The 20,514-nt window shown below is 38.5% G+C and overlaps 1 protein-coding gene and 1 pseudogene across 2 annotated transcripts in view; one reads left to right on the top strand and one right to left on the bottom strand.

The window, feature by feature from the left end:
- LOC149022908 (uncharacterized) overlaps nucleotides 1-18,105 on the top strand; it is a 48,160-nt gene extending 30,055 nt beyond the window's left edge. For both annotated transcript variants that reach the window (XM_089150795.1, XM_089150796.1), the window contains exons 10-13: nucleotides 2,334-2,707; nucleotides 3,776-4,087; nucleotides 5,944-6,174; nucleotides 17,971-18,105. In XM_089150795.1, the coding sequence (XP_089006921.1) occupies nucleotides 2,334-2,707; nucleotides 3,776-4,087; nucleotides 5,944-6,174; nucleotides 17,971-18,105 (1,052 nt within the window). The remainder of the gene's footprint in view (nucleotides 1-2,333; nucleotides 2,708-3,775; nucleotides 4,088-5,943; nucleotides 6,175-17,970) is intronic.
- Nucleotides 18,106-18,598: 493 nt separating this feature from the next.
- LOC149022907 (F-box/kelch-repeat protein At3g24760 pseudogene) lies at nucleotides 18,599-19,995 on the bottom strand (annotated as a pseudogene).
- Between the last annotated feature and the right edge of the window lie 519 nt (nucleotides 19,996-20,514).

The following is a 20,514-nucleotide window of genomic DNA, read 5'->3' as shown; positions in this document are numbered from 1 at the left end:
GGATTCTGCAGAATTTTAATTTTTTTTGAGATCTGATTTTATCTCAAGTTCTGAACCTATTACAAGTCCTAGACCAATCCCCTCAGTTCTGAAACTGCAGAACCGCAGCTCCAGTAGCTCTGAACTACAGTTGCAGCAAGGCTTTCCCCATCCCTAACCTAGCCGAGTTACCCTAACTCGAATTCTGACTTTTGAATTCAAATTTCAAATCTGGAGTTTAGTTTCCAGAAGAACACAAGTCTGAAATTCTGTAACTGCAAGCCCTAGAGTACCCGAAATCCCTCCCCCTTTGCTGGAACTTCCTAGGCAAACCCTAAGTCTAGGTAAAGTACTTTAAATACCCGTAACCCTAGACCTGGTTTACATCAAGATCCATGGGGAAAGGAAGTAATAATATAAAAGCTGAAAGAAAATGTCCTAAATTAAGAATGATGAATAGACAGAAGCAGGAATTGGGGGGGGGGGGGGGGGGAGGGAGATGACTATCGAAGTATCATGGTCTCAATTTACAAAAATAAAGGAGATATTCAAAGTTGTGATAACTATAGAGGCATAAACTTGATAAGTCATACTATGAAATTATGGGAGGGAGTAATTGAAACCCATTTGAGACAACAAACCACTATTACTAAGAGCCAATTTGGTTTTATGCCGTGATGATCTACAATGGAAGCTATTTATTTTATTATGAGACTTATGGAAAGATACAGGGAGTGTAAGAAAAGATATTCAAATGGTCTTTATTAACCTAGGAAAAACCTATGATAGAGTTCCTGGAGTGTTAACGGCAAGTAGTAGAGGAAAAAAAATGTGCAAGTAAATGTATAGGCATAATTGAAGATATATATGGTAGTTCAATGAGAAGTGTAAGAATAGTGGGGGGACAAGGTAGTGAATTCCCAATGACAGTTGGGCTACATCAAGATCAGCTTTGAACCCATATTTATTTGCAGTTGTAATGGCTGATTTAACTAAAGACATTCAAGATGAGGTTCCTTAGATTATGATTTGTGCTGATGATATTGTTTTAGTGGACGAGACACAAGTAGGGATCAATACCAAGTTAGAATCATGGAAAACAACTTTAGAATCAGAAGGCTTCAAATTAAGCAGAACACAAAAATGGAATATCTAGTTGTAACTTTGGTTGTGATCCGACAGACGATGAGGTGGTGAGACTTGATGAGAAGGAGATTTCTTTAAGCGATTACTTTAGGTACCTTGGCTCATTCATATATAAAAAATGTGGTATAGAAGATGATGTTTCCCAAAGAATTAAAATAGGTTGGATGAAGTGGAGAGCTACATATGGGGTCTTGTGAAATTGAGGTATTCCTTTAAAGCTCAAAGGAAAACTCTCTAGAGCCATCATACGACTAGCTATGATGTATGGTGTGAAGTGTTGGGCTTTTAAGAAGCATCATATAGATAAGCTCAATGTAGCAAAAATCAGGATGCTAAGATGGATGAGTATCAAAGCTAGGAAGGATAAGGTAAGGAATAATCATATTAAAGCTGGACTTGGAGTAGCTCTATTAAATGATAAGCTACGAGAAAGTAGATTGAGGTGGCACAAATATGTTCAACAAAGGCCTTCAGATAATCAAATTAATCCAGATCAATGGAACTAGAACTAGGGGCAAACTTAAGATAACCTTAAGGGAAGTGGTGAGAAAGGATATGCATAGCTTAGGCTTTGTATCTACTATTTTGTATAGCCTTAGACAGATCTGATTGGAAGGCAAGGATCCATGTAGCCGACCCCATTTAGTTGGGAAAATCCTTGTCATTGTTGTTGTAGAGAAGATGACTAATGAAGGCTACTTGAAACTCTATTTCTTAACAGCACACACTTGGTCGTTTTGAAATTTTACCAAGCCTAACAACTAGATCTAGACAACCAAATCTGAAATTGCTGGATCCAAAGAAAGACAAATCATGTAAAGAAAATCTTGCACTTGAAGAAAACTTCTAACTTGCATTAATAAAACCTAAGGATACACCTGCTTGAATGAAAAAATAAACTACTCTATGGAAAGCTATTTAAAAAGAAAAAAAATTAATAATGTTCAAATTAAATCTTTAACATCGTGTCTGAGTAACTGAAATCTCTTTCATGTCACATATGGGCATCTCTCTTTTCTTTTTTTTTTTTTTTGACTTTTCATGCCTATCAACGTCATGCATTTAACTTTCCCCTACTCATGAAATGGCTGGTCTTTCTTCTTCATTTTCATTGTTTTGCTAGGTGTCAATAAATTCACTATGATGTACTCTGACTTTCTCTTTAGCATTCAAGGATGATTTTTGAATGAATCTCTTTGCTGCAACAGGTCTTGTGACAAAATTAACCGATGACCAGAAGTATGGGATGATTGAAGCAATTTCTCATCTTATTCATCGAGACTATGAAGCTATAGTCAAAGATTTTGTCAAACTTGAATTCATTCCAGAGGGGGTTAATTTAGAACCTATCTTGCCAGTTCTGGCCAAAGTTTTTGATCAAGCACTTGAGGGTGGTGGAGCAAAAAATATTAACTTCCAGGAGTTGGCATCTGATCTAGCCCAAATAACATTTGATTATCCATTTAGAATACCCCCTTATTTTGCACTGATAATCAGAGCAATTGGGGTATTGGAAGGCATAGCTTTAGTGGGAAACCCTGAATTTGCCATTGTTGACGAAGCCTATCCATATATTGCACAGGTATTGTTTCTATGGTCATATCTCAGACATGATATTGTTAAAGCATCTTCTATCAGTTAGTTTCAGGAAAGTTCTGTTGAAGGATGTGTTTCCCATATGATTAACCCCCCGCACGTGGTTTGGGGTGGTTTGTTTTGTTGAGCAAGATATAGCTCCCATATTGATTAACAAACCCCTCACATGTTTCCTTTCTTATATCGTTTAGCTCCATGACATGTTACTTTATATGTTTAGTTCTACTTCACTTTGATTAGCTTTCAACTGTAGTGTAATAATGTTATATTTGAACTTTGAAGACATAATTTCAAAACCAATTATTGTATGATTGTTATCTCGTGATCCAATGCCCCACATTTTGAACTTACAATTACTTTCATGCAATTTTTTGTTTATTTTTCTATTTTATCTTATTTTGTATTTTGCTATAAAACTCACCCTATTATCTTGAAATTACGAAGAGGTTGCATTTGAAATAATAATATTATATAAGGAAATGAATTTGAACCTTGTACTAAACTTTTTTTTTTTTGGATGAATAAATAATTAAATTAAACAAACAAGGGAAATACAAAGAAAAGGGAAAAAGAGAAGGGGGGGGGGGGGGACAACAGCCTATCAAGAGGAAGGCCAGAGGGAAGCGGTGAGACTCCAAGAGCTAACAATAAGCCTATTCCTAGGGGAGTCATCAACTGGGGGGTAGTGAATAGCAAGAAATTTGGAAGAGACATCAAAGCAGATGGCATTCCAAATCCTATCCAGAGGCCAGGATCTGGAACTCCATCTCCCTTCTCTTTCACGTTTACTATAGTTGATGTGCTGGGATGCTGATTCAGATGTTAAGGAACACGTTTTAATTTTCCAGCTGTGAAGAGCATTTTCATGTTCTTAGAACATGTTTGGCTATGTGCCAGTGGGCATGTGCTGATCTGCCCATTCCACAGAACTGTGTCCATGCATCCAAATAACCCACTGATTTTCTTTGTCTAGGTTTTAGCAGCTTGTTCTTGCAATATCTATTCTTTGTTTTTTCCGTCAGTATCATAACATGTCGTTGTCCTTCAACATCAGAGACTCCTGACGGATGAATCACCTCGTCTGAGGAATGCCTTACGTTACACAATATATGGGAAATCTGGAGTTTTTGATGCTGAAAGATTCATTGATGTCATGCAAGCCTTTGAGAATTTCATAACTGCAGCTAAAAGTGGAGGTGGAGAGAACCTGAATGGGAATATGGCTGGTCTAGCCCTTTTACAGAGTCAAACACAGTATACTCCTGGATTTCTACCTACTACCTTGCAGCCAGTTAAAACAAGAGCAGCCTTGGCCTTTCTGCTGTCTGACAGAGGGAGCTTTTTCCGTGAATTTCTGCTGGATGAGGTATTTTAAAGAGTTCCCACTGAAAGCTGTATCATTTTCTTAGTTTCATTGTTTTATTGAATGTAGAACAGTCAGACGAACTGATTATTCAACTCCTTTGCAAATTTGGCCAAGATTTTCTATGCTTCACTAAACTTTAGTCGACTTTGATGAAAATTTCATGGTTCTAAATTTCTAATACAAACAATTGTCTAACATTTTCTTAGTCCTTTTGACTAGTGAGACTGAAAGTCATATTGTTGAAAATGAAGGAAAATACTAATTTGGAACTTTACTCAACTTGCAAAAAAAGTATGTAAAATGCATTAGGATTGTAGTAGGCACATCACTCGTATCTTGAAAAGACTATGATGCACATTCCCCCTGGTCATATTGAAGGTCTGATGGAGATAAAAATGAAACAAAACCAAAATATCATGGTTGTATTATGGTTGGAATGGCACATTTTTTTCCAAAATTTTTTCAGGCTAGGAAAGGTTCTTCAATAGAGGGGAGATAGGACAAATCAGCAGAATCAAATTGTTACAACCATGTGTGCTGAAACCTCAAGCTGCTAAGGGAATGTATATCAGTATATCAACATCCCTGGTGTGTGCAGGCCTGTGTGCATTTGTCCCTGCACGTGACACTAACTTATGCTGAAAGATCGCGTGGCATCAAATAAAGATTGTCCTGCTGCAGTTATCCAGGTTTCAAACATCCGACTTTTTTTCTGTGATACCAATGTAACAACCACCTATCCTGAAAGCTCAAGCTGTTAAGTAAGGCAACAACGATGTATGTCAGTATATTGCGTAAGATATCGACATCATGATGGCATTAAAGATGTAACCAAATCAATGTAATGTTGATCTGATAGTGGTTTGTCAGCCAGAGAAACAAACTTCTTCCACTAACATAAACAAATAACCAATATACTACATACAGTTGGTGGTATATGATGGACAAATCATATCTAGGGAGAGTCTGTAGATTTACCATCAAATATTGGTGGATGCATTTTGCAGCCACAAAATGGCCAAATCTCGTAGCATCTTAATGGTTGGGCTAAGATAGGATTTGTTCAAGGTTCTGTGGGTCTGGGGTCTCTTCTTTAGGCTAAAAACCAAGTATAATTGTGCTGTGGAGTGTAAGATGTGCCATGCAGAAAAGTTTCTAGTCTAGAACATAAACTAATGTTGATGTCCTTTCACTAATGTGTGCTACATGTTGTCTTACTATCTTAGTGTTTATATAGGTATGTAGTAGTATGAAGATTCATCTAAAATCTCCATTGGTTTTGTGGGTACTGGGTACCCGTGGACTTCTGGTGATTTATGGGACTTATATGGAATATATAAAATTCATATTTTGCGTAAGAAAAAATCAACATTGAAGCAGAAATTTTTAGAACCTCAAATACATAAGAAAATATAGCAAGTGTACTTATGCATCGAGTATCTTTCTCTAGTAAATTCCTTATGTACAATATTTCATGTTTCTAGGAATTTTCAGTTATGATCCATTGTATCATATTCTATAGCTGGATTATCAATATTGAAGCAGAAATTTTAGAACCTCAAATACATAAGCAAATATAGCTAGTGTACTTATGCATCGAGTATCTTTCTCCAGTAAATTCTTTATGTACAATATTTCATGTTTTTGGGAATTTTCAGTCATGATCCATTATATCATATTCTATAGCTGGATTCTATATACAACAGTTCTTTTGATTGAGTGCTCGTTTTAATAATACTGCCTGTTATGCGTATAGAAGTTAGGTCTGATAGTAACAAGCACCACTGGTCATGTTGATACAACTAGATATGGACTACATTATATCCTCTAATTTTTGGCTTTGGCATGTAAAACAGGTAGTTAAGGGAATTGATGCAGTTTCACGAGAGCAATTGGTACGAATAATGGGAGCCTTAAGAATTGAAAATTCGGCTCCAATTTTTATGATGCTTTCTGCATTTGGGCCATTTAAGCGTGAAGCACTTGTACCTTCAATTACTGATGAGGACAGAGTTATATTGAACAATGTTCAAAAGGTTGTGGATTTCTTGTCAGCTGGAACTTTAAAATCAAAGACATTGGATCAGGTGAGTATAGGCTTTATACCCATGCACTCTGGAATTCTTGTCAACAATAAAAATCATGTGAAGGGATGTTTTCCGTTCTTTCATAATTATTAATGTTACTCATATAAGTGTCTACCCCCACCCCTCATATTTATTTTGTGGAAGTTCTGCAGAAACTAGCTTAGCACATCAAATGTGGTTATTGCATGACCCAATGATTTGTTTTTTCCTTGTTATTTTGAGTACATACATGTAGGAGTTTATTAAGAACTTGAATTCAGTTTGGATGGCCTTGTCTTACCTAATTTTACATATATTGTGAGACTAAGAAAACATCACTCAGACAATTGTGTTTATTCAAAGCACCCAATGCAATATTTATAGTTTACAAATAGAGACAAACCTAGCACTATAATGGATGATTTGACCAAAGACATTTAGGATGAGGTTCCTTGTATGCTTTTTGCTAATGATATTTTTGTGACAGATTCTACACTAGTAGGAATTATACCAAATTTGAATAATGGAGAGCATTTTTTGGAATCAAAAGGCTTTAAACTGTTGTAATGTGAAGAACTGCTCTTCAAAGTATATTATTCACAAGACCCTAATAGGGTATTTATAGTTACAACCTAGTTAAGTCCTATACTAAGTAGGGAAAAGGAAATAGAAATAAAACTCTTAGACTTATTTAGGAAACATAATCCTATTTTAATTAGAAAACCTCAGCCCATGTTTTCAACACTCCCCCTTAAGTTTGAGCTTATATATTTATCATGCTTAACTTGCTCATAATGTAATTGAATACCTTCATGCTCAAGCTCTTTGTGAGCACATCAGCCCGTTGCTCGTTTGAAGTAACAAAGGTGATATGGATCAACCCAGCCTCAACCTTCTTTTTGATGAAATGTCTGTCAATCTTCACATGCTTAGTCCTATCATGTTGTATTGGGTTATGAGCTATGTTGATTGCTGACTTACTATCTAAGTATAACTATATAGGAACCTCCAAATCTGTCCCAACCTCTTGAAACAGCCCTTTAAGCCATAGTACCTCACAAATGCCTTGAGCAATCACCCTAAACTCGGCCTCGACACTGGATCGCACAACCACAACTTGTTTCTTGCTTCTCCAAGTCACAAGGTTACTTCCCATGCACACAATACCAAGAGGTAGACCTCCTATCATCTGGACATCCTGCCCAGTCTGCATCTGTATATGTCTCAATCTTCAAATGTCCATGAGCTGAAATTAAAATTCCTTTTCCTGAAGTAGTCTTCAAGTATCTCAAGATCCGATATACTGCATCCAAGTGTGAGGGGGATCTGGCTAACAAAACTAACGCAAATGTCCAGTGTGGGTAGCTGCCCACTAATTTTGATACCTTATTTTGTCATTGGTTCTCCTTTCTTTGCCTTCAAGTGTGGTGGTCTGGAGTCCGGCTTCATCCTAGCATCCCGGTCCTCAGAAGATCAATGTATACTTCCTCGGGATGGATCCAGTTAGTAGATATGCCAACTCTCCTAGGAGTAGGGATTCCCATGTCTTGATCTTAAATTCAGTTCCCAAAGAAGTCTTCAATGCTGAAATCTCATCCTCACTACTACCTGTGATTACAATATCATCTACATATACTAAAAGTGTAGTAGTGTGGGAACCATCTCTTTTACTAAATAAAGTGTGGTTTGCATTGCTCTGAGTATAGCCATTAGTTATCATTGCCTTATGGAACCTTCCAACCACGCTCGGGGATTGTTTGCACCCTATAAAGCCCTCTTTAACTTGCCCTTTCCTGTCTCGTAGAATTTCCTGTGGTATATCCATATATACCTTTCTTGGAGTTCTCCACGCAAAGCTTCTTTCTCTTTGTTGTCTCCCCTTTTTTTTGCCTGATAATAGTGTGGGAACTGTGTTCATCTTGGCAACAAGGGCAAATGTCTCCTGGTAGTCAACGCCATGAGTCTAAGTGAAGCCTTTGGCCACCAATCTTGCCTTGTACCTTTTAACACTCCCATCTACCTTGTGCTTAATCACAAACACCCATTTGCACCCAACAGTCTGCTTTCCTATGGGCAAAGTCACCAAGTCCCACGTTTTGTTTTTTTTTCTTCTAGAGCTTGCATTTCCTCATCCATAGCTTCTTTCCAGTTTGAGTGAGATAATGCCTCCTGCCAAGTGTTAGGAACAGAAGTAGAGGACAAAGAGGAAATAAAACTTTGAAATTTTGGAGATTGTGACTGATATAAAACATAATTGGAAATAGGATGTTTGATGCAAGTTCGAGGCTACTTTCTTAATGTAATTGGTAAGTCCGAAGTAGAATTAGAAGAAGGGTCAAAGACAGACTCACCTGGAAGAACGAATTGTTCAGGGCTAGGAATCAAAGCTTTTAACTGGCCTGGTTTCCAAGGGGTTGTATAATATAAATTGTAATTTTTTACCACCATTGTTGATTGGACGAGGGACAGGGGTGAGCCATTGTTGGACCAACCTGGAGGGAGGCCTAATCAATATATTGCTTAGGAGGCCGGCATTGATATCCATCTAGATCATCACAACCAATTATGCCAATTCTAGGACTAGGTTGCAATCTATGGCCATATGAAATATTCCCTAGGGTAGGATATCTACTTTATGTTGATGATGCTACTAATAGAAGGTAGTGACAAACTACATTGTTGGATTCTATGAGGAGTCTAATAAGAGTTTGTATAGGAGTTAAATTAGAGTTTGCATTCATGTAAACTTCTATTCCTTGTAATAGTCTACTTTCCACTTAATTATAAATAGAGGGCTTGAGATCATGGATCAATAAGCCATTCACCACAATCTTTTCTTTCAACATGGCATCAGAGCCTCAATTCGATTAGGATTTTTTTCTTTTCTCTCTTCTTTCTTTTTTCTCTCTTTCAAACCCATCGCAATTAGGTCACCATCTACTGCTGCACTATCTTTTCGGTTGCAAACGAAGACCAAAAAAAAGAGTATCTTTTCTGTTGCAAACGAAGACCAGAAAAAAAAAAAAAAAAAAAAAGAAAGAAAGAAAGAGAAGAAGAGAAGAAGAGCCACCGCTGCTACTAATGCACCTGCTGCTTCCAGTTACCGCCGCTGCTGAGAAATTCTTCAGTTCTGACTGATATCTACGGCTGCTACTGTCATTGCTGCTACAACTGCTGCTTCTTGCGCCATCAGGAGAAAAAAGAGGAGAAAAAGCAGAAGAAAAGCCGCTGTTTCCTGCGCCTCAAACTGGTATCGTTCTTCAGTTTTTCTGCCACTGAAAGAACAACTAAATCAGACGGAAAGGAGAGAGAGGACGAGAACCACTTCCGCTACCTGTTGCTGCTGTTTTCTGCTACTTGAGGAGAAGCCGAACAGAATCGCTGCAATTTGTCCATCGCCATCGCCATCTCCAAGAAACCAGGTACCCTTCATCTAAAACAAAACCCCTCTGGTTCCCTTCCACCTTCGTCTGAAACAAAACCCCTCTGGTTCCCTTTACAACCTTTAAACCAAACCAAATATTACACCCTTTGTCTAAAAGTCTTTATATTTAAACCAAACCACATCATATTTGGACCAAACCAAATTATATTTACATTTAGACCAGACCCAACCAGACTCATTAGTCTTTGGCCGAACCATATGTTTGGTTCTATTGTTTTATCCCTTTTCTACTGTTCTGATATTAATAAAAAAAATAAAAATAAAAAAGGAGAAAAAGGTAGATCTATTTGGGTTGTTTGGCTATTGCATTCTGCGACATTTCTGTTACTTCGAAAGGGTGAAGACTGAAGAACTGCAGATAATTTTGTCAACATGACAACTATTGATGGTACAGCCTTGACCAATGCTTCCTCTACTACCCATACCAACACCTATCTTGCTACTTCAGGTAAAACCTTTACAAGCTTTCAAGCTTCTTTAGTTTCTACTCCTTGGATCATTGATACAAGAGCTACAGATCATATGACTGGTTTATCCTCCTCTTTCTTACAATATTCTCCAACTTTTGGAAAGGATAAAGTTCGAATTGCTGATGGCTCCTATTCTTCCATTGCTGGAAAAGGGACCATTCAACATTCTCCATCAGTTTCTTTGTCTAAAGTTTTACATGTTCCCTCTTTCTCTACTAACTTGCTCTCTATCAGTAGTCTTACACATGACTTGAATTGTAAAGTGACTTTTTTCCCATCTTACTGTGTCTTCCAGGATCTGGTCACGGGGAAGGAGATTGGACGTGGTAAACTAGACAATGGACTTTATTTGCTCGAGCCGATTGGAGAATCTACGTCTGCTTTGACTACATCTTCTAATCCGGTCCATTCGGTAATATCAGACCTTCATCAGTGGCACCGTAGGGTAGGTCACCCCCCTCTAGGAACTCTTAAGAAAATATTTCCTGATTTGGTTTCTTCTAATAATGAAAATAATTTTTTTTGTGAAGCCTGCATTTTTTCAAAACAGACTCGTTCTACTTATTTACCTTCTCTTCATAATAGAAAACCTATTCCTTTTATGCTAATTCATACTGATGTGTGGGGTCCTTGCCGACGTGTGTCTATTACTGGCCATAGGTACTTTGTTACTTTTATTGATTGTCACTCTCGTTCTACATGCATTTATCTTTTAAAACAAAAAAAATGAGGTTTTCCGATGTTTTCGTGACTTTCATAATATGATTAAAACTCAGTTCAATGCCACTTTGAAGATCCTTCGCAGTGACAATGGCACAGAGTATATTGATGGTGAATTTCAAAGATATCTCTCTGATTCTGGCATAATACATCAAACCAGTTGCGTTGATACGGCTGCCCAAAATGGGGTTGTCGAAAGGAAGAATCGGCATCTCTTAGAGATAGCCCGTTCCATTATGATTTCTATGAATGTCCTTGACCAATATTGGAGTGACGTTATTCTCACTGCTACTTACCTTGGTTTTAAATGTCCTAATGAGATTCTTCAGGAGCCTCTTCTTTTGTTATTCCCCCAAAAGGTTTTTGGATGTGTGTGTTATGCCAGAATCATAGCCCACCAGAATAAGCTGGCTCCCCGCGGCCTACGCTGCATATTTTTGGGGTATTCTGCTACTCAGAAAGGGAACAAATGTTATCATCCTCCTTCCAGGAAAACCATTGTATCCATGGATGTAATTTTTCATGAGTTTTGCCTTTACTATACACCTCTCCAGGGGGAGAGTCCTAGAGGAGAGGTGTTCTTTCCGACTCTAGATCTTCCTATCACACACCAATACAACTTAAGAGTCCCAGAAGAGTTTCCTGACCAAAGGGAGACTTCGGCCAGTATACCTGAGGACTCGAATCCTCCCCCTTCGATTTCTTAACCATGTGAAGAACCTAGCCAGGGGGAGACCACTCCTGTGAGAAACACTGTTGGGGTCTTTCAAAACCAGATTGACCGAGAATAAGGAGGTGCGGACTTATCGGAGGAAGAAATACAACCGGCTAAAGCGGGTGGAGAAAGGTGATACATTACCACTTCAGTCTCCTGCTCCAGAATCGATTCTACTTGAGGTATCTTCTTCCGATCTTCCTATTCTTTGTTAGAAAAGGGGTCGGATCTTGTACTCAACATCCCATAGCTAAATTTGTTTCTTATAACTCTTTGTCCGACTCCTACCGTGCTTTTATATCCTCTCTGTCATCTGTATCTGTTCCTAAAAGTTGGCAGGAAGCCTATGCTGATAAGAGATGGAAGGAAGCTATGGTAGAGGAAATGCATGCAATGAAGAAAAATGACACTTGGGAGCTGATTACACTTCCTCCAGGAAAAAAACCTAGTGGGCTGTAAATGGGTATTTGTGGTTAAAACAAAATATGGATGGATCAGTCAACAAGTTGAAAGCTAGACTAGTTGCAAAGGGGTTTACCCAGACATATGGGATTGATTATCGGGAGACCTTTGCCCCCATTGCGAAACTAAATACTTGTCGAGTTCTGTTGTCGATGAATCGTGAACAAACACTGGAACTTGCACCAACTAGACGTAAAGAATGCCTTCTTACATGGGGAGTTAGCAGAAGAGGTCCATATGGAAATCCCACATGGTTTTTCCGCTGACAATACTGCAGGGAAAGTCTGTCGGTTGAAGAGGTCAATATAAAACAGTCTCCTAGATGCTGGTTTGGACTCCTTCTGAAGGCAATGACTTTTATTGGGTACAAGCAAAGCAATGCTGATCATACACTATTTGTCAAGAAGTTAGGTACTAACATCACACTTCTCATTGTTTATGTAGACGATGTTGTCATCACAGGGAATGATGGTGAAGAAATTCAAAAGTTGAAAGACTTTCTCGGCAGAGAGTTTGAAATTAAAGATCTAGGGAAGTTACAGTATTTCTTAGGGATTGAGGTGGCTCGATCAAATAAAGGTATATTCCTATCCCAAAGAAAGTATGTCCTAGATCTATTATCAGAAGTGGGAATGTTGGGGTGTAAACCAATTGATACCCCTATTGAAGCTGGAGCTAAACTTAAAGAAAAAGAGGGAGAACCAGTGGACAAAGGAAGATACCAAAGGCTGGTAGGGAAGCTTATTTACTTGTCCCACACCAGGCTAGACATCGCTTATGCTGTAGGGATAGTGAGTCAATTCATGCATTGATCCATATTTAGCTCATATGAAGTGTGTTACCAGAATATTACAGTATTTGAAGGGAACTCCTGGAAAAGGAATACTTCTATCACCCACCGATAATCTATAAGTAGAAGCATACACCCTGATTCAGACTAGGCTGGATCTCCAGACAGGAAGTCAATTTTAGGTTACTGTACCTTTGTTGGAGGTAATCTAGTTACTTGGAGAAGTAAGAAACAGAATGTGGTAGCTTTATCTAGTACCGAAGCTGAATATAGAGCTATGGTTCGTGGAGTTTGTGAGCTACTATGGTTGAAAGGGTTGCTGTAAGATATTGGAGTCCAAGTTCCAAAACCTATGATGTTATATTGTGACAGCAAGTCTGCTATTAGTATTGCTAATAATCCAGTGCAACATGATCGAACTAAGCACATTGATATTGACAGGTTTTTTGTCAAAGGAAAGTTGGAACAAGGGCTTATTTGCATGCCTTTTGTAAGATCTGGAGACCAAGTAGCAAATGTTTTCACTAAGGGTTTGAAAGAAAGAGATTTCCTTCCTATTGTAGGCAAATTGGGCATGACTAATATCTATGCCTCAACTTGAGGGGGAGTGTTGGATTCTATTAGGAGTCTAATAAGAGTTTGTATAGGAGTTAAATTAGAGTTTGCATTCATGTAAACTTCTATTCCTTGTAATAGTCTACTTTCCACTTAATTATAAATAGAGGGCTTGAGATCATGGATCAATAAGCCATTCACCACAATCGTTTCTTTCAACATACATGGATAACGTTATTCGTACCATGTGATGGCCTACTTATTTTAGCATTTAGAATGCTACTCGACGACTCAGGGGATGGATCTAGCCAGACACAACAACTTTTATTAGATTAGACTAGGTCTCATTCATTGTTTATATTTGTCATTGTAGACTTTTGATATCTTGTATGATGTATCTTATTCATTCATTCATCTAGTGTTATACATCATTCATTGTAAATTTTAACCGACATTGAGTTCTAACTTCTACTTATATATTAAATTCTTGTTCTTGTATTTGTTAGTGATAATTTTAGTGCTCTCTTGCATAATATCCATATTTACATGTGTGAAAATGCAAGTTCTTGACTTATGGTTTCACCCGCATAAAACTTGGCATGTGCCGATCATTAACACTACTTTGGGTTAGGTTCTAGGCAAAAATAACACTTCCATTGTGTTAATTAGTCTCGAAATAGGCTATTCACCAAAACCAAGCCAAAAAAAGGCCTAAAACCCATTGAAACAGGGCACTGAAACATGGTTTTCAAAATTTTGGCAAAATTTCGGTTGAAATGCCAAAATGAAACAAAGCTTTGTACTATGGAATATGTATATGGGGTAAGTGAATTTCATAAAGACTCTTTTGAAGGGCTATAGGTTGTTTTGAGAGGGATCTTGAATGAGAGATGAAGCAGGTGGGGATCTGGGCTCTGATTTTGAAGAGGATTCTTGTAATGGTGAAGATGCTTTAGTGGTGGTCTCTTATTGTTGTTTGTGAACATATGACTTCAAAATAATGTTCTAATCGGGAAATTTTCAAACGAACAATTTCAACGAAATCTTTCAATTTCTTATTTTACTATAGTAGGTGTCTATTGTTCATTTATCTTCAAGGTACCTTTACTAGGAGCTTGTGGCTCCCCCTCATTGAGTGTGTCTAGCTAATATGTTGGTGTAGAAAACTAAGAGAAAATTGCACTCCTGAGATGATATTGATTCACCCTAATGGGGTATTTATAGATTCACGACTCATAGTTTGGAAACTAACTTAGAGAGGAAATATGAGTACAAATCAGATTAGAAAATAAATGAAAACATAAAAAGACCAAAATACATGAGGGGGGATTCCTATTTCGATCAGGACTCTCCCCAGTCACTTGTGCTACTGTTCGTTCTTGTTCGAGTCCCTCAAAACACTCCCCCTTAAGAGGAGCATAAATATCACAGATGCCCAACTTGGTCAAAATAGAATGAAACACCTGTCCAGTTAAACCTTTGGTGCTGATGTCTGCTACTTGATCTTTACACTTCACAAATGGCAAGCCATTGATTCTGTGCGATCCAGGGTTTCTTGGTTTAACAATAGTGCCAGTAATATCCTAGAAGTCCTCGGCTAGTAATAGTAATGTAGGTAGATCTTGACCAGATTAGGTAGTTTGACCCATCTAGGATTGTAAGAGGTGGTGAACCAAGGGCTGGTAGTCATTCTTATCAGAATTGTTGGCTACTGAAGTTATAGGTTCTGCTGTTCTAGTAGATTCTGATGTAGCCATCAAGGTTCAGACAAATGGTGTACGGAAAAATTGCATCCAGGTTTTCTGTGTAACAACTAGGCCAAAAAGAAAGGGGGGGGGGGGGGGGGGGGAGGTTGTTTTAAAAACTTTAAGGTAAAAGAGGAGAAAAGGTTCTGGGCAGAACTGAATAGGGTCTTTAGTTCATACTTTTAAGTCATGAACAAAGAAGTAAAGGCGGCTGCAGTTTGGTCTATCAATTTTCCTTACTGCTGCCCTTAAAGGTTAGGTAAGATAAAGAGGCGGCAGTTAAGGTTCCAGCAGAGAAAGGAGAGAAAAAAATCAGCAACTTACTTGGAGGCGGAAGATCCTGAATTTCAAGGTAACGGTCACCAGTTCTGCTGAAGATTTACATCCAGTTTAAAAAATAATTGAGGAACCAGCTCTTGCAATAGTTTTTGTAAAAGAGGATCAGTAGCTTATAGTTTGGCACAGAATACTCCTGAGGATTGGATCATATTTTAGAGCCAAAACTCTGATACCGTGTTGTGAGACTTAAGAAAATATTACTTAAGAGAGTTGTGTTTATTCAGAGCTCTAGTAAGGTATTTACAGTTTACGAACAGAGGCAAACCTCCTCTGAGTAGGAGAAGGAATACAAACTGAAAATAACTTGGCAAACCCATATGAAAACTAATTGGTAAAATTAACAGATCGATTCCTGTCATGATTAGGAGAGGGAATTTGTCCTTTGATTCGCTATTGGCAGATCGAGGGGGGCATTTTAGTCCCTTAGACAACAGTATTCGAATGGCCTGGAAGCTCTCGCACTTCAAATTTTATGTGTGTTAAAGGGTATTGCTCTGTGCATTTCCTTAATGTTTGCAGTTTTACTGTACATATTGAAAGAAAAAGAACTTAGTACTGATTTTGCTCTTTCATCGTCTTAACTGAGTGTTATCATTTGGAAAATTGGACCCCATCTATGAGAAAGCTTAGATTTTGAGCTGGCTTGACTGAAATAGGTTCTCATTCATTCCTTAGCTGCCTAGGCGTACTGTATATTTCCTGTGGAAAAAAATGGGGAACAGAGATGGATTTAGCATTTAGTTGGGAAATGTGAAATGTCAATTTTGTTCCAGAGCGGAAAGTGGATTTTTATTGCATAGTTTGGCCTTATTGTGTTCTGCTGTCCATCTCTCAAGCTTCTGATTCTCTTGGCTATTCAAAAGTCCTACTTTTTAGATCTATTACTAGTTAATATTGCATCTTTGTCATTTGGGGGTGGGCTTTGGTGCAATGGTAAGGTTTTGCCGTTGTGGTTGGATTTTTATTTGCAGCAGCTGCTGCCAACGGTATTGATTGTGCCACACAATCAAAAAATGATCCCAACTGTTGAGAATCAAAAAGTGGGGTGTATTTGTAAATAAATTTTTTTTTTATTTTTTCATTTTAAGATTCAAATTTTTATAAACTTACAAAGTCTTGGAGCTCCCCGATCCTAAAACCCCTATTTCTCCCAAATTCCATTAGCAACACCAACAACGGCACCAGTTTCGTCTCCGCCAGTTCAAGCTCCCAAAGCAGCTCCACCCAAACCCAAGTCTCCAACTCCAGTTGCAACACCAGTTTCGTCACCACCATCTCCAGTGCTGGTGAGCTCTCCCCCATCTCTTGCTCCTACATTGCCTTCTCCAGTGTCGGCACTGGCACCAATCCGAGGAAGTGACTTGAACTAAGGCTCTTTGGAATCAATTATCATTGTCAATTTTGAGAAATTTTCATTTAATTGTTGGCACTATTCTTTTTTTTTTTTTTTAAAATAATTGACCCCAAAACCTAGCTTTTGTCCATTATGGTGTGTTCTTTCTTCATTTGTGTAGTTTTTAAGTTCTATAAGTAAGATGGGGAAATAGCATACCTTCTTTATAACACCATCTTTCCTTCTTTTCTCCTTGTTTCTTCTTTTACATTTTTTCTTGCCCCTTTTTCCTCTTTTTTCGAAATTCCCCCACCCTTTTTCATTCTTGCCTGCTTGTCTTATTTATTTTAAATAGGCATAAGGGGTTGTCGGCCTAAACAAGGTTATGAGTTCAGTTCAAACCTTCTCTTAGCTTTTCTAAAGCCTCAAATAGCGCTGGCTGATTATTGTGCTTCAACCACTGAAAGCAGAGCCAGCAGGAACGAGTGTCACGAATTGCACCAGTCAGGAAATTATTGGTTAGTAATTCAAAGCCTCAGGCAGTCCATCCAAACAGAGATGCTACATTTAAGTGCAGTAGAATCTCCGCTCCTTCTCTTAAGAAAAAATGAAATGAAAGTGAAATTTTTAATGGCACCCCTTGATTTACCCGTTAAAAAAACCTGACCTCTCCGGAAACATTTCTGCGGCTTGGCTGCGCCGTCATCTGCCATTGTAATCCTTCTATTGTCAAGGAGTTACCCACATTAAATAGGTAACCGACTGTTACAGTCCCCGAACTGAACAAATATCCCACAGAAGAACAGCTAGGAAATGGAAGACGAGAAAAGATTGAAAAAAAGGTAAAACTCATGGGAGTTAAAACTGGGATTGAGATACAGGGGTTTTGGGATCGGGTTGATCCAAGGACTTATTTTGTAAATTTATAAAAAATCAAATTTTGAATGTAAAAATAAAAAAGTTCTATTTACAAATTCACCCCCTCTTTTGATTCTCAACCGTTGGATCATTTTTTGATTACGTAGCACAAGTACAGTTGGCTGCAGCCAACAGCAGCTGCTGCAAATAAAAATCCGTTGTGGGCATGATCAGAATCTGCAAACAATGTCTCTGTGAAAGCAGGGGTAACGCTGCATAATTCACACTCAGTGCTGGTAATTTTACAGTGAATGTGAATTATTTAACAAGAAATCTACTCTCATCGAAGTAATAGCTTATAATTTCTACTTGTGAATTTTGGCAGGGTGTAGATTATGCCCAGGTTGCTCAAGTTCTTCTTCCAGTGTTGCCGGGTATCTCAGCAACAGTTCTCCCTGAAGTGCTCAGTCGGTTATCTTCCCGAGTATTAGCACGCTTGATCCGGGATTCATTTTTGTAATCCCTTTTTTTTGTCTTCAAGCTAATTCAATCTGCTTATAATAACTAAATTAAATTTTCCCTGCAACTGTAAATTGGATGACCTGTAATAAAATATTAAAAAAAAAAAGGGGCCGCCCCTGCATTTGTATAATTGGTTGGGCTAGGGAGAAGGGTGGTCAAAAGCTGGGTCATGTACATATTTGTATATACTGCTTGATTCAATCCATGAGTTTCAGGTTTTAGCTGGTGGAGCTGATTTGTGAAGTTCCATTAAAGAAAGAGAAATTCCCATATTTATGATGGCTTATCATGCCCTTGAGTTGGTGAAAATGAGAATCTACATTAACAATGCCATTCTTCTCTTTCAAGGAAGACCCCAAAAGAAAAGAAGAAAAAAAGAAAAGAAAAGAAAAGAAAAGAAAAAGGGGAAATTAAGATAATCCAAATCCAAATTGATGGTTATTGCTGTCTTATGTGTTTAGGGGCATGTTTGGATTAATGCAGAATGCGTTTCAGTCTCTGTTCTCCTCGTCATCCCTGAGAACCTCATGAAGTGGAACTTGTGAACAGAAGCTGACAACCTTGTGAAACCGATTCACTGGTGCCGGCAAATCAGGTATCTTCTTCCAATTACATTTATTTGAATCGCTGTTAATCTCACAAACACAAGCTGGGTATATCTTGTGATGTTCTTCATTGAAGATATAGATCAGATTTCCCAATCCCACACATTTCAAGGTGGCAAATTTGTCGTCTTCATCACTGTCAAACAAGCAATTAAGCAACTCCTGAGGCATGATCGCAATTTCAGTGAACTCCATCGTCTTCTCATCAAACCTATACAGATTAAACGAGGTGCCTCTTGGGGTGTTGAAGAGACCTGCCAGAACAAGCTGATCTCTGCAGGCCAGCAAGAACGAGAATATCACTCCAGGTGGTCTCAGCGTCTGCACTTCACTCCATAAATGAAGTTTCAGATCGAAGAAGGATACAATGCAGGAATAGATGCCAAAAACGAAAACTTTTCCTTTGAACAGAGCAGATGTGAGCCACTGAGAAGAGTTGCCCAATTCAGCCGGCAAAGGAGACGAAACCTCCCAAGAATCAATCTTTGGGTCGTAAATCTCGACGGCCAAGCGATCTTCGATGTCAACTAGGCCACCGATGAATCTGACTCCGCCGACAACGATGAATCGAGAGATACCCAGATCGTCACTGAAGACGCTGACGAAGGGATTACGGCGAGAGAAATTAAGCGGCGAGGTTTCACGCCATGAATTGCAGAGGATGGGAGAGTAGCTGAAGCGAGAAGTGATGGTGGAGGTGGTGTTGACGAAGTAACCGCCGGAACCGATGAAGGATTCGTCTTGGCAAGGGGAAGGGCAGACGTTTTGGGGGAGACGGATCCACTCGTCAGCTTCTGGGTCGAAAGCGAAGGCCTGGTTGTTCTTGATGTAAATATTGTTCTGGCCAAAGAGGAAGAACCATGGCTTCTTGATTGCAGAGACACGAGATGAGAATGAGGGATTGGTGACGACAGAACGCCAGAATTTGCAGACAGCACTGGCTCTCACTATGGATCGTATGGGGAGATAGGAGAGGATCAAACCAGTTAAGTCTGAACCCAGATAACCCCAATCAGATGAGATCAGACAGGGTTGGGAATGGTTTTCTTCCATTACTAACTACTGAACAAGAACTAGGAAGAACATGTTAAAATTGAAATGGGACGGAGCCTATATATTGTTGTTCAGAATCTGATCCAACCGACCCTATATATAATTGATAAAAGCGAAATGGGTCTTGTTGCTTTTATGATCTGAGATCAGGAGAGATGAGGGAAGCAGCAATCGGAGGGCTTCAATGCTGTTGATCAATCCGCCATGGTGGGTGGAAATGTGGAATAATGGATTCCAGTGGCGAAGGTGATTTGATATTGCACCAGATGATTTGTTTATATATATCTAAATCATCACCTTTAGACGTAAAAATAAAAAAATAAAAATTCTTTTCAGTGGGATAATAAAGTATTATTTATCATTGGATTGGAATCTCGGTTGAATCTGTGGTACAATCTTTACCTACAAACTTCCTTTTTTACCGACATGCTTGAAAATCACGGCACTCATTGGTCCACAGGTCAAAGAATTTAAAAGTGGGTTGGTGAATACTGAATTGTTGACACAGTTTGTAAAATTTCGTACTCTGGGTCAAGAATTTAGAATCTTTTTGGAATTTAATTAGTTATTGTTGTTGTGGATACAGGGTATAGGTACTATTGGGCACTGAGTTGGGATTTTTTTCCTGCAAAGGCGCAGGATTGTGTGCTTCGTATGCCTCTTTCACATATTTAAGATGGAAGTTCACCGCTTGCCCATTTTGTTATTATTCAGAGGTAGATTTTCCTCCTAAATATATGATGACGGAT

Source organism: Hakea prostrata, chromosome 3 (genome assembly GCF_041222555.1).
Source record: "Hakea prostrata isolate BN-2017 chromosome 3, UWA_Hpros_2, whole genome shotgun sequence".
Taxonomy (NCBI): Eukaryota; Viridiplantae; Streptophyta; class Magnoliopsida; order Proteales; family Proteaceae; genus Hakea; species Hakea prostrata.
Note: the sequence above shows the minus strand (reverse complement) of the source record. Positions and strands in the feature narration are given on the sequence as shown.